General features: G+C 40.1%; 1 protein-coding gene across 1 annotated transcript in view; it reads left to right on the top strand.

Annotated features, from left to right (window-relative positions):
* The window catches only part of ATXN10 (ataxin 10), a 162,844-nt gene that overhangs the window by 39,170 nt on the left and 107,619 nt on the right, over positions 1–16,055 (top strand). The window contains exons 4-5 of the mRNA XM_041754541.1: positions 1,661–1,757; positions 3,356–3,514. Coding sequence (XP_041610475.1) covers positions 1,661–1,757; positions 3,356–3,514 — 256 coding nt within the window. The remainder of the gene's footprint in view (positions 1–1,660; positions 1,758–3,355; positions 3,515–16,055) is intronic.

Raw genomic sequence — 16,055 nt, 5'->3', positions numbered from 1 at the left:
ATATGTGGATTTTTGACTGTGTGACCATGTCCATACCCCAATCCCCATGTGTTCAGGGACTGCCTTTTATTACATTTGTTACATTGTTATTACTCAGAGTCCATAGCTTACATTATATAGTTCATTCATGGGGTTTTTGCATTTTATGAGTTTGGACAAAACTACATGCAGTGACCTGTATTCATCATCATGATACCGCACAGAGTAGTTTTCCTGGCTTACACGTTCTGTGTTCTCTGCCTTTCGCCGTCCCTGCCCTTACCCCGGCAACTGTGGATCTTTGTAGTGTCACCATAGTTGTGCCTTCTCCAGAAAATCATAGTTGGAATAGTACAGTATGTGGCTTTTTCATTGACCTCTTTCATTTGGTAATGTGTGTGGTAATGCGTAAGTTTCCTCCATATCTGTTCATGGTTTGATGACTCGTTTCTTTTTTAGTGCTGAATAATATTTCATTGTCTGCAGGGACCATAGTTTATTCACCTACAGAAGGACATCTTGGTTGCTTTCATTTGGCAACTATGAATAAAGCTGCTGTAAACAATGTGCAGAGTTTTGTGTGGATATACATTTTCAGTTCCTTTGGGTGAATACCAAGGATTGTGATTGTTGGATTGTACATTAAGAGTATGTTTAGTTTGGTAAGAAACCATTGAACTAAACTGTCCTCCGGAGTGGGCTGCACCCTTCTGTGTTCCCACTGGCCATGAATGAGCATTCTTATTGCTCTACATCCATGCCAGCACTGGGTGTTGTCAGCTTTCTGGATTTTGTACAATATTCTGCAGTTTTATTTGGTGAAATATTCTAAATATGTCAACTAGGTTATTATTAAATGCTATTAAGATCCTTTAAATATACTGATTTTTTGTCTTAATGTTTTATAAGTTGCCCAGAAAGATGTATAACTACTGCCAAATTTAATTGTGGATTTTTCTCCTTCTCTACCTTTGTCAGTTTTTCTTTTATGTGTGTATATATATATTTGAGGTCATATTATTAGGTGATTGCAATTTAAAATTGTTACATCTTTCAGGTGAATTCATTCTGAAATGACTTTTTTTTTTTAAGTTTATTTTCTTTTGTAATCTCTACACTCAACTTGGGGCTCAAACTCACAACCTTGAGATCAAGAGTTGCATGTTCCACTGACTGAGCGGGGGAAGGGGAGGGTGCTGAAATGATTATGAATAACAATCTCCAGTAATGCTTTTTGCCTGAATGTCTATTATGTCTAATTTTAAGTGGTATATGACTTCCTTTATAGGCTGGTATTTGCTTAATGTATCTTTTTACTATTCTTTAACTTTGAGTATTTCTATATTCTTACATTTTAGATGTTTATTTAAAATAGCATTAAGTTAGATTTTAAAAAATCCAGTCTAAGAGTACCTGTCTTAATTGGAACATGTAATCCAGTGATATTTATTATAAATTAAAGGTATATTTGTGTTTATATTTACAATCTTTCTAAGAAGTTAATTAATTTTATCTAGAGTACATTGCATTGTGCCCAGAATTTCATTGAGGTGAGAGACTTGTTAGAAGTTAACAGAAACTTCTTGTTTAATAATGTGGATTTTTTTTTAATAAGATATGTTTATTCAGTGTGTCAAAAAATTTTTAAATTATATCTTTTTTACTTTTTATAAATCCTTAGCTTTCCGCTGTGGCCTGCAGTTTCTAGGCAACATTGCCTCGCGGAATGAAGATTCTCAGTCTATTGTTTGGGTGCATGCTTTCCCAGAACTCTTTTTGTGAGTATATTGATAAGAGGTTTTCTGACTTCTAAAAAGACCATGGTTCTATCATTTCATATACATGAAATTCAAAAACTAACCTTTGACAAGAGAACTCAGAGTGGTTTTGTTGGTGGGTCTAGTTGTAGAGGTGCCCTGGGCTCTGTGTAAGGGCTGATGTCAGGATCAGATAAACTTGATATAAGCAGATACAGCTCACTGAGTCTATAACCGGCTCGCAAATTCCTACAAATAATTAGAGTTGAGGGCACCAAATCTTTACGATTAATGATAATTAAGCTTGGGTGGAAGGAAAGCATTATGGAATTCAAGCTCCAGAAATAGAAATTACTCATTTTTTGAGAATTCATGCTTCTAAAACATTTTAGACACCTAATATCTGTGAGGTTCTGAGCTGGTAAGTGGAATATGGGTAATTTGGATATGTTTATTACTCCCCAGAAACCCATGCTTTGTTGGGGGAAATAAAGGTATAGGTGAGCACACCATAGGGTAAGAACAGACACAGTGAGGGTCAATCTAGACGTCACAGAAACATAGAGGAGGGGCTGTTCAACAGGGCAGTCAGAGAAGTTACGATAATTTACACGGCAGTTTTTTGTTTTTTTTTTTAAAGATTGTATTTATTCATGAGAGATACACAGAGAGAGGCATAGGGAGAAGCAGGCTCCCTGCAGGGAGCCGGATGCAGGACTCAATCCCAGGACCCCGGGATCACGACCTGAGCTGAAGGCAAATGCTCAGCCAGTAAGCCACCCAGGTGCCCGTGAGTGGTGGATTTACTGATGGCATCAAATCCAATCCTCACTGAAGCCCCTGAGATAGGCCACGGAGGTCGTTGTCTTCCATTTTTATATCAGAAAACACATGGAAGGAGGTTATTTGACTTCACATGTATCTGTGAGACAAATATAACCAAATTTGAATTCCTGCTTTGGGAGGCACTGGCTTTGTGCCCTTAGGCAAGTAAAGTCAACACAGTCTTTGTAATATAAGGATAATGTTTCCTCCAGAAGAGTATTATGAAGTTTAACTGAAAAAGCAAATCCTGCCATGACCCATAACATTATTGATAGTCGATAAATCATTGACCTTCCTGAGATCACACAGCTGATGGGGTATGGGGTGAAGCAGGACTCCCACTGGGTCTCTTGGCTCCACATTCTCTTTTGCCAGTATACCGTCTTTCCCCCTACACGTTCTGTCCCTTGTAACTATTGAAGAAATGCCTGTAGTTAAGGGCATAGTGTGTTTTGCCTTTGATCTTTTTTTTCTAACAAGAGTGAAAGTCTTAGTGCTTTATAAATGTAATCCTTTTATCTTTTTCTTTAATCAGATGGTATTTGCTTTTTACTTTTGAGTCTTAAGTTAGCTGCATTTTTAATATTGGATGCTTTGTGCTGTGACTCATTTTATATTGCTATTTTTACAGTAAATGGTGTACTTGTTTCAAAGTGTTGTAATTCTTCATCAGATCCTTAAAAACATAAGTAGGCACTCAAATTTGTTAATGGGAGGATTATTATGTATGTATCATAATCATATTTTATCATATTGCTGAGTAGGGCTCACACCGTCATTTCTTTATTTGGAAGGTCTTGCTTAAATCATCCCGACAAAAAAATTGTTGCCTACTCATCAATGATTTTGTTCACATCCCTGAATTCTGAAAGAATGAAAGAACTGGAAGAAAATTTGAACATTGCCATTGATGTCATTGAAGCTCACCAAAAGCAGCCTGAATCTGAATGGCCGTAAGTATCTTGTTAGAAATTTGATTGCTTAAGAACATCCCAACAGATCAGTTTCCTTGCAGGGTAAGAGTTTGAATTATAATAATTGAATAATAAGTTAAAACTTAACACATGCTGACAAAGTAAGAAAAGTTTCTCAGCAGCACCTGGAGGCTGGGCAGAGGTGAAGTGAGGTTGTGAGGAGTGGGACACAGCCTGAGAACACAGCCCTTCTGGGGCGTCCAGGTCATGCTGCTGTGGCTGTACCAGGTGGGTCATTAAGGATCGGATGTTGATATGAGTCTTGTGTGCTTCTGTTCAGATGAGATAATCACTGTCATCCAGATTATTGTGTCTGTCCATCCCCCATCTCTGTACATAATCCTTCATTTCTCTCTCCTTTGCTTTTAAGATTTTTCTTTGTCTTTTCTGAAGTTTAATTATGATGTCTTGGTATGGATTTCTTTGGGTATACCTTTTCTGGATTCTCTTGACTTTTTGAATCTTTAAGTTTCTATTGCCAAATTTGGGGGAGTTTGCAGCCATTATTTGTTCAAATACATTTGCAGCCTTGTGTTCTTTCCCCTGTTCTGGGGGCCTTGTGTCAGGCCACAGAAGGCCAAGGCTGAGGCTGACTGTGACTGGTAAAGATACCACAGGCTATTGTTAGATTTAGACGGTTTGTTACTTCTGTGGACAGTGAGAAGGAGAAGCCTTGATCCTCGTCCCACGTGCTGACAAGGGGCCAGAAGACCAGGGTGACCATTTGGAGATGCCCCGTTGCTTGGAGCACTTTCACATTCTGAGGGGGTGGGCAGATAGCTCTGTATCTCATCAGAAGGACACCTTATCTGACTGTCCCTGTCAGCCTCCCATGGGGCAGGAAGGACACCGCCTCAGACTTCCCATCCTTGAGTTCTGGGAGGATCTCAGGGTATTGGGCTTTTGTCCGTGTGGCCTGTGTGCACATGTGGGAGGCCACCATGGCCCTCGGAGCAGTCCCTGTACTCCAGTGACACAAACTTTAGTCTTTTCTTGTTGCCCTACAGCTCCTGAGGATCTGTTCAGGGTCTTTGATTTTTTTGTGTCTCTTGACTTAGGGTTTTTTTCTGCATTCTGTTTTCTCTTTTATATCAGTACCTCACTGTCATTACTGTAGCTTTGTGTAAGTCTTAAATCAGAAACTCTTTTTAAGTCTTCCAACTTTGTTCTGTGTTTTCAAGATTTTCTTTGGCTGTTCTGGGTCCCTTGTGTTCTATATTAATTTTAGATCAGCTTTTTAGTTCAGAGAAGCAGCTAGAGTTTTGATAGAGATTACGTGGATCTGTAGATCAGTTTGAGGAATATTACCATTTAACTAGATAGAGTTTTCCAATCCATGTGTTAGGGGTATCTTTCCATTTATTTGGGCCTTATTCATTTCAGTTCCGTCGTGTGTTAGTGTATAAGCCTTTACATATCTTTAGTTCAGTTAATTCAAAGTATTTTATTTTTCGTACTATTTAAGGGGAATTGTTTTCTTAATTTTCGTCCATGGATTGTTAATGGCAAGTGTATAGAAATACGATTGATTTTGTTTGTTGATTTTATATCCTGCAACCTGAGCTGAACTCATTTATCAGTTCTGATAATTTTTTGTGATTTTTATTTTTATTTTTTTAGGACTTTATGTAGGATCATGTCATCTGCAAAGAGATAGTTTTCCTTTTTTCTTTCCAGTCAGGTTCCCTTTCTTTGTTTTCCTTACCTAGTTGCTCTGACTAGTCCCATGCTGAATAGATGTCAAGAACAGACCTCTGTGTCACACTCCTGATGTCAGGGGGAAGGCTTTTACCACCAAGTGTAAAGAATGGCTCTCTGTAGTTACCCTTCCTCAGGATGAGGGATTTTCCTGTACTTACTCTTAGTTCTTTGAATGTTTTTATCCTGAAGGGCTGTTAGATTTTTCTCAAGTGCTCTGCATCTGTTGAGGTTGTTGTTCCTTTTTCTATTACTATAGTGTATTACAGTGATTAGTTCTGTTTTATTTTTATTTTTTTCTGAGAAAGATGGGGAGAGCGAGAGTGAGTGAGCAGGCAGAGGGAGAAGGAGAATGTATAAGGAGACTCCATGCTGAGAGCATGGAACCCGACATGGGGCCTGGTCTCATGACCATGAGATCATGACCTGAGCCGAAATCAAAAGCCAGACACAACAGACTGAGCCACCCAGGCAAATGACTACTTGTCATTTCTGGGATAAATCCTACCTGCTCATGGTATATAATCTTCATATGTTGCTGGCTTTGGCTTGCTCATGTTTTGTTAGGGACGTTTGTCTCTGTGTTAATAAGGCATATTGGGCTGTAGTTTTTTTGGGGGGTGCCTTTGGTTTGGTATCAGGCTAGCTAACACTTGCCTCACAGAATGAGGTAAGAGGTGTTCCTTTCTCTTATGCTTTTGTTTTTGTTATTGGGGAAAAGTTTGCAAAGGATTGGTGTTAATTTTTCTTTAACTGTTTGGTAGGATTAATCATTGAGGCCCTCTGGTCCTAGGCCTTTTTTTTTTTTTTTTTTTTAATTGTGGGAAGTTTTTTGATAACTCATCCAATCTCAGCTTCTTATAAGACTGTGTAGATATTTTACTTCTTCCTGGGTCAGTTTGACTAGTTTGTCTCTTTCCCAAAATTTGTCCACATGGCTGAGGCAGTCTGATATGTTGGCACACAGTTATTGATATTACTCCCTTAGAATCCCTTTTGTTTATGTGAGGTTGGTAGGCTTGTTCCCTGATTTTAGTAATTTCAGTCTATGTTCTGGTTATTGTAGCTTAATTTTTTTTTTTTTTTTTAATGATAGTCACACAGAGAGAGAGAGAGGCAGAGGGAGAAACAGGCTCTATGCACCGGGAGCCTGACATGGGATTCGATCCCGGGTCTCCAGGATCACACCCTGGGCCAAAGGGCAGGCGCTAAACCGCTGCACCACCCAGGGATCCCTTGTAGCTTAATTTTTGTTAACGTTTTGCTTTTCTCAGAGAACCAACTTTTGGTTTCATTGATTTTCTTTTTCTTTTTTTTCTTTTTCTTTTTTCTTTTTTTCTTTTCTTTTCTTTTCTTTTTTTCCTTTTTTTCCTTTCCTTTCCTTTCCTTTCCTTTCCTTTCCTTTCCTTTCCTTTCCTTTCCTTTCCTTTCCTTTCCTTTCCTTTCCTTTCCTTTCCCTTTTTTTTTTTGCTGTTGATTTCCTATTCTCTATTTCATTTATTTCTGCTGTGATCCTTATTTATCCTTCCTCCTTGCTTTGGGTTTAGTTTGCTCTTTTTTCAGTTTCTGAAGAAATTAGAAGGTTTGGTTATTGATGAGATTTTTTTTATGTAGGTATTTACATTTATAAATTCCTTCCAAAGAACTGCTTTAGCTGTATCTCACATATTTTCGTCTTAATCCATCTCAAATTATGTCTAATTTCCCTGTGACTTTTTTCTTTGACCTATTGGTTATATAGGACTTGTTCAATTTCCCATGTTTGTGTATTTCCTGAATTTCCATTTGCTATTGAGTTTTAGTTTCATTCCATTGTGGTTAGACAACACACTTTTTAAAATTCTGTTTTTAATTTTTAAATATAGTGTGTTTTATGGCCGAGCACCTGGTGTGTCTTGGAGACTGTCCCACACGTGTTTGAGAGTATTGCAGATTTGGGTTTTGGTGAGGTGCTGTGTAGACGCCTGTTGGGCCTTCTGTTTCTTGGTCTTCTGTACAGTACACCTGTTCTGCTCATTCCTGGAAGCAGACTGTCTTCTGTTGCTCCAGTCAGATCTGTTGGCTTTTGTATGTATACTCTTATTTCCAGGCTTCGTTGTTAGGTACACATATATATTTGTAACTGTTAGGTCTTAAGGAGTTGACCCCTTCATCGTTGTAAAAATCACCAAAAATGATTTTTTGTCATGTTCCTTTCTTTCCCTTAGGATCTATTTTTATGCATGTTTTCAAGTAGTGGTCACCATGTTCAGGGAATAAGTTGTGTATCCTGGTGGGGAGCCTTGAGCTGCCAGCAGTGTATTTGCATTCCAAAAGCGAGGTATCAGCTTTCTTAGTTTGGGTCTCTTTAAGTGCAAACTTTGTTATTCTGTTGAAATTATACCTAATTTTTAAATTATTTATATTTCTGAACGTTTATTTGTATTTGAATTACCATTTGCACGCAAACACAAGTTGGTGCATGAAAACATCCTGATACTGCGCTTGACTTAGATTACCTGCCTCTGGATGCTGATGTTTTGTAAGCAAGGTGGATGAATCATTAGCGTCTGCTTACTTAGAAAAAGTTTTTATAGCCGAATTCTGTTGCTTTTGTTAAGTATCTTAGATCTGTGTGTTAGCCACCAGTAATCTAGCAGCATGGAGTAAAGGGCAAAAGATGAAATCCACTTCAGAATAGCTCAAGTTAGAGTTCTCAGAGGTCAGGAGGTGAAGTAGCCAGGAAAAGGAATGGGAAGTCCTGGGAGTAGCTGATGTCTTCCACCACACATCACTGACACCAGTTTGTGTGAGAGGAACTCTGCATTTGCTAAGCAAAATCGCATCATGAAATACAGGTGTACAGAGATATTTATTGCAAGTTTGGTTCCAGATGCTGGAGCAAAGTGAGTCAAATGAAATTTTTGGTTTCCTAGTGCGTGTAAAAGCTACATTTACACTATAGTGTGATTTAGTAAGTGTGCAATAGCATTATCTCTTATAAAAACAGTGTACATACCTTAACTTATAAACACTTTATTGCTAAAAAAATGCTAACCATCATCTGAGCTTTCATTGAATGATAATCACTGATCACAGATCATAAAAAATTATAATAATAAAGTTTGAAATATTGTGAGAATTACCAGAGTGTGACCAGAGACATGAAGTGAGCAAATGTTAGACAACTGGTGCTGAGAGACTTGCAGATACAGGCTTGCCGCAATCCTTCATTTTGTAAAGGACACATTACCTGCTTAGCACAGTAAAGCATGATAAAATGAGTTGTGCCAGCATCCAGAGGCTTCTGACAAAATTGTTGCTTTTTACTGTTAAATATGAACCCATCTCTGAAAATTAGAGAGCACCCACTCTTTGCCCTCCCACCTGCTAACATTATGGGATAGATGAAAAAAAGTACAAAACTGCATGGTGTTAGAATTCATGGGTTTGGTGTCTTTTCTTGGAAAAGGACAAATGTAAGGTTTCAATAACCGGGTCTTTTTATTTAGGTACACCAGAAACACAGGAAAAGTGTGGGCGCATTTGAATTATTGGGATAATGTCCTTCTAAAAATGTTTGCTCCTTTTGTTTGTAGGTGTGAAAGATGTTTTCATGCTCTTAGATAACCTGAGATGAATCCAAGGGTTGGGTTTGGCGTTTGAATTCATCTAAATCCCACAGCCCAGAGAAGGTGCCTTGGAGATCCTGGCTGGCTGTAATGTCTTTTTCAGAGATTATAACTCATTTGTTTTCTAGTAGAATTTTCTGCCTTACGTTACCCACATTCAAGCTCCAGAAGCTGTTATTTACCTGTCAGATAGGAGATAGTTACTTTTTAGTTGCTCTGTGAGCTTTGTCTAGATTGCCGTAGGAAGCAGCTGCGGGTTATATTTCCCAGAAATCGGAACAAATAGGAGAGCATTCATTATCTGGAGCATGTCTAAATCAGATTCTTCATTTCATTAGTGAGGTATAAAAAACATTTTTTAGGTTTTCACAGTTACCGAAATCTATTTCATTCGTAAGTGTAGCATTGATATTGTATGCTTATATGGAAATGGAAATAATAAATAGCTCTCATGAAAAAGTTTTCCCTGAAACCTTGACTTTAGGAATACCTCTGTTTACCAACGGCATACTGATCTTTTATTTTTTTTTAACATATGTTCCTTGAAACTTAGAGATCGCTTTTGGCACTTTCTACATGGCATAGAAACCCTGCACTGCAGATGATAATTAATCTGTCTGTAACTGTTCACATGTTTTAATACCAGTGATAAATGAGGAAGTTCGAGAGAAAGGAGGAGATGGAAAGAAAGACCTTCATGCATTTTGGGTTTTAGCCAGTATGGAAAATGATGTAAAAATGTGGTCAGTGCTTTGGCATCAACAGCTTGATTTGTGAATGTTAGCTTTTCTGTAATCACATTTAAATGATGAATTTTAAGATTAGACTCAGGAGTTTTGCCTCTGACGGCCTGCATGAGTCAGTTTTGGCACCAGAAACAGAAAGTAGTAGCTGAAGCAAGCCTGTGACCCTTGTGCACACAGAGGGACAGAATTCAACATGTGTGTGTGCATGAGTGTGCGTGTGAGAGAAATTCAGGACTTAGCAAAAGTATCACATTTCTAGTTTTTTCTTTTTGTAAAATAAATCTGTTTCTCTGTTGCCCCTTCTACTCCACTTTCTGCCTTTGCTAGAATATATTTGTGACACTCCCCCAAGACCATTTGTTCTATTTTCCATAAAGTTTGGAGTGTTATTTGAATCTTAAGGTCTCTAGATGTCCTTATGGCATTTTAGGTTTCAGATTAGTGGGACCCCACCTCCCTCACACAGTACTGCCACAGAATTTCTGAATTTACAGACATAGTTATTCTGCAAAAGAATTTAATCACAAATTTAAAGTCTGTAACTTAGAAAACATTGAATGTGATTGGGTCTCTCATCTTCGTCTTTGGTTTCCCTTGAGCACATGTTTGGTGAGAAAGTAAATGCAGTAAATTCTGAGTGAAAGTTGAGAATTTTACTTGTAACTTTATGCAGTATGCTGGGATAGAGAATATATTATTTTTAAAAAGGCAATTTCAGCAACTAACACAAACTTACCCATAATTGACAGTCATGCACTTACCGCTTTCCAGTTGCAAAAAAAATCTCTCCCTCCGCTGGCATCTCATCCTCATTGCTTTGTGTGTGTATTTGCCATATTCTACACTAATTGTTACGCCATAAGGTGATGTAGCAAAAAATTCCAGTTGTTTGTATGGATGTTCATACAGAATGCTTTCTTCTGCCTTTTGCTTAAATTGAACGTGACAGTTACTCTTGTCTTCCAAACAGTTACAGTAAAAGTGCCCCTGTCTTCACTCACTAGTGGAATTTCCTCTTATTGAGTGAAGAAAAGAATGGAGAGGGCACCTGGCTGGCTCAGTTGGTGGAGTGTGCAACTTGATCTCGGGGTTGTAGGTTTGAGCCCCACGTTGGGTGTGGAGGTTACCTAAAGATAAAATCTTTAACAAGAAAAAAAAAAATGGAGGAATTTTATCCTTGACCATTTTGAACTGAAGTCACAAGAAGAACCAGACCCTGAGTTCTCCTGAAATTTTTTTTCCAGAAGGACTACTTGAGCAAAGGGCAGCATTTTCAGGAAACAGTCTATAAAGGGGAACATTTTTCAGGGAAACCATTGAAGTCAGAGATGGAGGATTCATCTTGACTTTTGGATAGCTGACCGGCCTTCCCAGGACACTCAACCTTTGTGGGCCTCTTGCCATCTGTTCTTTTTTCTCCAATGAAGGGAGTGGTTTTAGATTAGATGTTTTCAGGCTTTTGACCTTCACGTTCATGTGTTTAAAGGCGTATTGGAAACTCACTGGAGTTGTTGGTTTGGCATGAGGAGTGTTGGCTAACAACACTGTCTATCTTGCTGTCGCTCTGAGCCATGAATGGTGGTACTTCTTCCACCCTCTTGTATTTAGCATCATGGGAAGATGTCATTCTTGCCCTTGACTCTGATGGCTTTCTGTTTTAATAGTTTTTGGTTAAAGCCAGTGAGCCAGTATTCAGCTTTGGTGACTTTTAAAGCATATAGTTTTATATTTGACTGGTAGCCCAGTGAGTATGTGCTTGATGTCATTGCCACCCAGTACTTACCTGAGTAACACAAGAACTCAAAGAAAATCTGAGAAATGAACAGTCTATCTGTGCCTCTGTAGGAACCCATCAAAGTTTTTCTTAGGTTGACCTGCCAAACTGAGTTCCCATGTGTGTCTCGCTGGTTTGGGCGGGGCCTGGCTTATGGGAGCAGTACTGAAGCAGCTTTGCTCTGACTTATTTCAAGTCTGCCACAAGGATGCTGTGGCAAGGGGCCCTGTGGCACAAGATGAGGGACTTTGGGCTCCATGCAAGGAATAATTGCCCTTTTCCTGAGGATCTGATATGCTTTTATCTTGGAGAACTTGGGAGTTTAACACCCCTCCTACTCTTTGCAGGCTTGTCGGAGGCTCAAAAAACTTACCAATGCTCACTTTAAACATTATCTATTTAATTAAGTCACTGGTCATTGATTGAGTGGCACATTTGAAGTGTGCCAAATACTGTTCAAAGCACTGGAGATTCAAAATTAAGACATTATGTTTTAGGGAGAGACAGATAATGAACAGCCCTTGCAAATAAACATGTAACATGCCAGATGAATGCTTTGAAGAAAAATACACACTGTGTTTTGTATACTGAGTTATTCCTTAGAGCAATGCTTGGCTCACAGTAAATGGGATATAGTATTTGCTATTTTATTAGTAGTAATTTAAATATGATTGGAGTGGGGATAGACCCTGTGAAGAAAACCAAGAAGATCATTTGGTCTTGATGGAGTACTCCAGTGGGGTAAGGGGGCCTAGAGGGGCTAGGTGCTACTTTGGAATTGGAAGATCAAGGAGGCCTTTGCTGAGGTTGTGGCCTTTGAGCTGAGAAGATACTCGCCAGCCTGTAGGTAAAGGCAGAGACAGGTTGGGAAGAACATGGAGCAGCGAACACCCAGAGTGCAAAGAACCCCCAGCAGAGGCCTCTGTTGCAGGACAGGGGGACCAGGGTGGTTTCAGCATAATGGATGGGACATGCAGTCTGGTCGGGGGGTGGGGGTGGTACTAGAGGCCAGTTACATTGGGCTTTGTAAACCAGGAAGAGGTGGTTGGTCTTCTTCTCTGTGCCATGGGGTGCCATGGAGGTAATTGGAGAGTTCTGAGCAGTGTGTGTACAGACATGGTTTGCTTGCATTTATCTATTTAGATTTATTCTTTTTTTGAGAGAGAGAGAGAGAGAGAATGCATGCCTGTGTGTGCATGAGTGTGGGAGTGGCGGAGGGAGAGGGAGAGAGAAACTCAAGCAGACTCCCTGCCGAGTGCAGAGCCTGACATGGGACTCCATTCCATGACCCCGAGATCATGACCTGAGCCAAAACCAAGAGGCCTAACTGACTGAGCCCCCCAGGCGCCCTCTGGTTTTCATTTTAAAAGATCCCTCTGGCCACTAGGTGGAGACCGAGCCGTAAGGGAGGGAGAGGGCCAAATGGAGGCAGCTGTAGTCCAGATAAGAGGCATGGGCAGCTTGGATGCTGGGGCAGCAGTGGAGGTGGAGAGACACAGGCAGAATGATTGTTCTCTGCTGGGAGAGCCAGTGAGGCTTCATGCAGGATGGGGTGTGTGGGGTGAGATTGGGAGAGGAAAGGCAGGGGCACAGGCTGGGTTCTGGGCTTGTTGGCTGGTGGGTGGTTGAGTGGCAGTGGGGAGATCAGGAGTTCTATTCCAGCCGTGTTGAATTAAGATGCCCACTCTGCATCTAATCGGAGACATCGTGGAGTGCAGCCAGCATGGAAGTTCCAGAAGATGGGGCATAGGGTGCTGTGAAATCCTGTAGCTGGGAGTTTGCCTGGTGTGGGGCTGTGGGGTTGGGGTGGGGGGGACCCTTCAGAGAATGGAAGGCTGAAACTCTGGGTTAAGGGCGGCTTGTATCAGGAGCAGGCATGGCATTGACCCGGCGGTGGGGGAGTGGTGTCCTGGCAGCGTGTGTAGTCTGTGACCTGATCTGTGTGCGCAGTCTCTGCAGGAAGTGGTAAGGACTGCATTTTAGGGATCAGACTTTAGGTGACTTGAATTACTGTGTTACTGCATTGCAGTGACAGGGACATGAAGTGACTTCATTTTCTCTTTGTGTTTTTCTTTATCTGAGAAGAGACTCAGATTTATTATTAAGCTGCTGTAGAGAAACAGAAATAACTTCTGGTAAGATAGAGCATACCTGAGTTCTCCACTGTCTCTGCCTTTCTTCCTGGGAAGTAGAGCTGCCAAGGACACAAGATGATGTCCCACTAAGAGATGGCCATGCTTTCACTCCTTAGCATGGTGTCTGTGAGGCAGAAATAAATTTGAGATGAATTTTCTAGCACATACTTAAATACATGTTTAATTCCTTGATAGTACTTTCATATAGTTCAAGTATCAGAAAGTGTAGTTTCCCTTCCAGCCACCCCCCTAGTTCCTCCAGCCCTAGCCCCTAGACAGGTGACCTTCTTGCTCTTCTCAACACTCTGTTGAGCCTTCTGGCTTTTAAAAATTTATTTATTTATATATATAGTAAAAAGATATTAGGGATCCCTGGGTGGCGCAGCGGTTTGGCGCCTGCCTTTGGCCCAGGGCGCGATCCTGGAGACCCGGAATCGAATCCCACGTTGGGCTCCCGGTGCATGGAGCCTGATTCTCCCTCTGCCTCTGTCTCTGCCTCTCTCTCTCTCTCTCTCTCTCTGTGACTATCATAAATAAATTAAAAATTAAAAAAAAAAGATATTATTTATTGAGATTGTGTGAGCAGGGAGAGGGGTAGGAGAGAGAGAGAGAGAGAGAGAGAGAGAGAGAATGAATCTCAAGCAGACTCAATGCTGAGTGTAGAGTCCAATATGGGGCTCAATCCCAGGACCCCAAGATTATGACCTGAGCCTAAATACAAGAGTCAGGTGCTTAACTAACTGAGCCACCCAGGCATTCCTGAGCCTCTTGCTTTTTTAACCAAATATTTTCAGGATCTTTTCCATATAAATATATAAAGAACTTTATCTTTCTTTTATGTTCCACTATATGAATATATTGCGATTTATTTAAACAATCCCTTCTTGGTCAAATTTAGGTTCCCAGTGTTCCGTAACTATGGAATGGGGCAGGGAACAGCCTTGTTCATACATATGTCATACTGCACATGAGCAGGTATTACTGTCCAATAACTCGTAAGGGCAATCGCTAGGTCAAAGGGAACATGCTTTTTTATATTTTAACAAACACTGCCAAGTAGTCCTTCATAGCTGTTGGACTATTATATACTCCTCTTGGTGATTTACAAGGACCTGGTTTCCTCCATCATTGCTAACGGAGTACCATCCGAGTGTTGGATTTGCCAGTCCTGCCACCATTTAAAATGGTATCATTATAGACTTTTATTTTCTATTTTTCTTGTTAAGGGGTTGAGGATCATTTTATATGTTGAAGAGCCTGTTTTTCTTATATGTATCTTTCATTTTCTTTACCCATTTTTCCATTTGGATGTCAGTCTTATCCTTCTTTATAGGTAGGCTTAAAGTTTTCTAAATTGGGGCCAGTGGTTCTTTGTGTAAAATAAAATGCAAATATTTTCTCTTACTTCTTTGTTTTTTGCCTTTTCATGTAGCTTTTTTTATAGATATAAATTTTTGATGTTTTAGTAACTGAAGTTGTCAGTCTTCCTTATGTGCTGTAGATTTCTGGTAATAGCTATAAAGGTCTTTGGTCTACTAAGGCTTTCATCCAGTATTGTATCATTTCCGTTTTGAGATCTCAGAACATCTTCATGGAGTGATGTCGTAGAGTGTTATCTCAACACTTGTAAAGTCCACTTTCCAGCTGCATGTGTAATGTTCACCAAGAGCGACTGTAGTCTGTGCTATAAAAAAGTCTCAGTAAATATATGAAAAGGATCAAAAATATAGAGTATGTGGTCTCTGACCGCAGTGCACATTAGAAAACCATAATCAGATGATACCAAGAAAACATTCCAAGTTTTCAGAAATTAGCTCATTTAAATAATTAGTTTGTCAAAGAAGAAATCACAGGGCAAATTAGCCTTTTGAACTGAAGGATAATGAAGATATAGAATTTGTAGGGTAAAGCAATGCTTGGAGGGAAATTTATAGCTTTAAAAGTTTCTAGCAGAAAAGAAGAAAGGTCTGAAAGCATTAACTTTTCTGAAAGTTCTACTTAGTAAAGACTAACAAGAGCACAGAACCACCTGAGTCAGCAGGAAGAAGGAAATGATACGGAATCAGGGCTGCAAACAGTGACACAGGAAACAAATCGATAGAAAAAATTAACCAAGGCAAGATGGGCTCTTTAACATCAGCAAAATTGATCAGAAAGAGAGGACACTGGCTGGTGTCATGGAGGAGGGTGTGGTCATCATGGAGCCTTGGCTCAGGGACACGAGAGCCCACCGTTGGGGCCCAGTAGCATTGCAAGATGGAAGCTTTCCATCCTGAATCTCTCTAAACCTCATCATATTTTCCTGGTATAGCTCCCTGAGTTCATGGCTGTCCTGTTTTCCAAATCCTTATCACCTGTAATTTGAAGGTTTTTTTTTTTTTTAGTATTTTATTTTTGAGAGACACAGAGTTGAGTAGGGGGAGGGGCAGAGGGAGAGAGAGAAGCAGATGCCTCGTGAAACAAGGAGCCTGATGCAGGACTCAGTCCTAAGACCCTGGGATTGTACCCGGAGCCCAAGGCGGATGCTTCACCGACCTAGCCACCCAGGTGCCCCTG

Source organism: Vulpes lagopus, chromosome 5 (assembly GCF_018345385.1).
Source record: "Vulpes lagopus strain Blue_001 chromosome 5, ASM1834538v1, whole genome shotgun sequence".
In the NCBI taxonomy this organism is placed as follows: domain Eukaryota; kingdom Metazoa; phylum Chordata; class Mammalia; order Carnivora; family Canidae; genus Vulpes; species Vulpes lagopus.
Note: the sequence above shows the minus strand (reverse complement) of the source record. Positions and strands in the feature narration are given on the sequence as shown.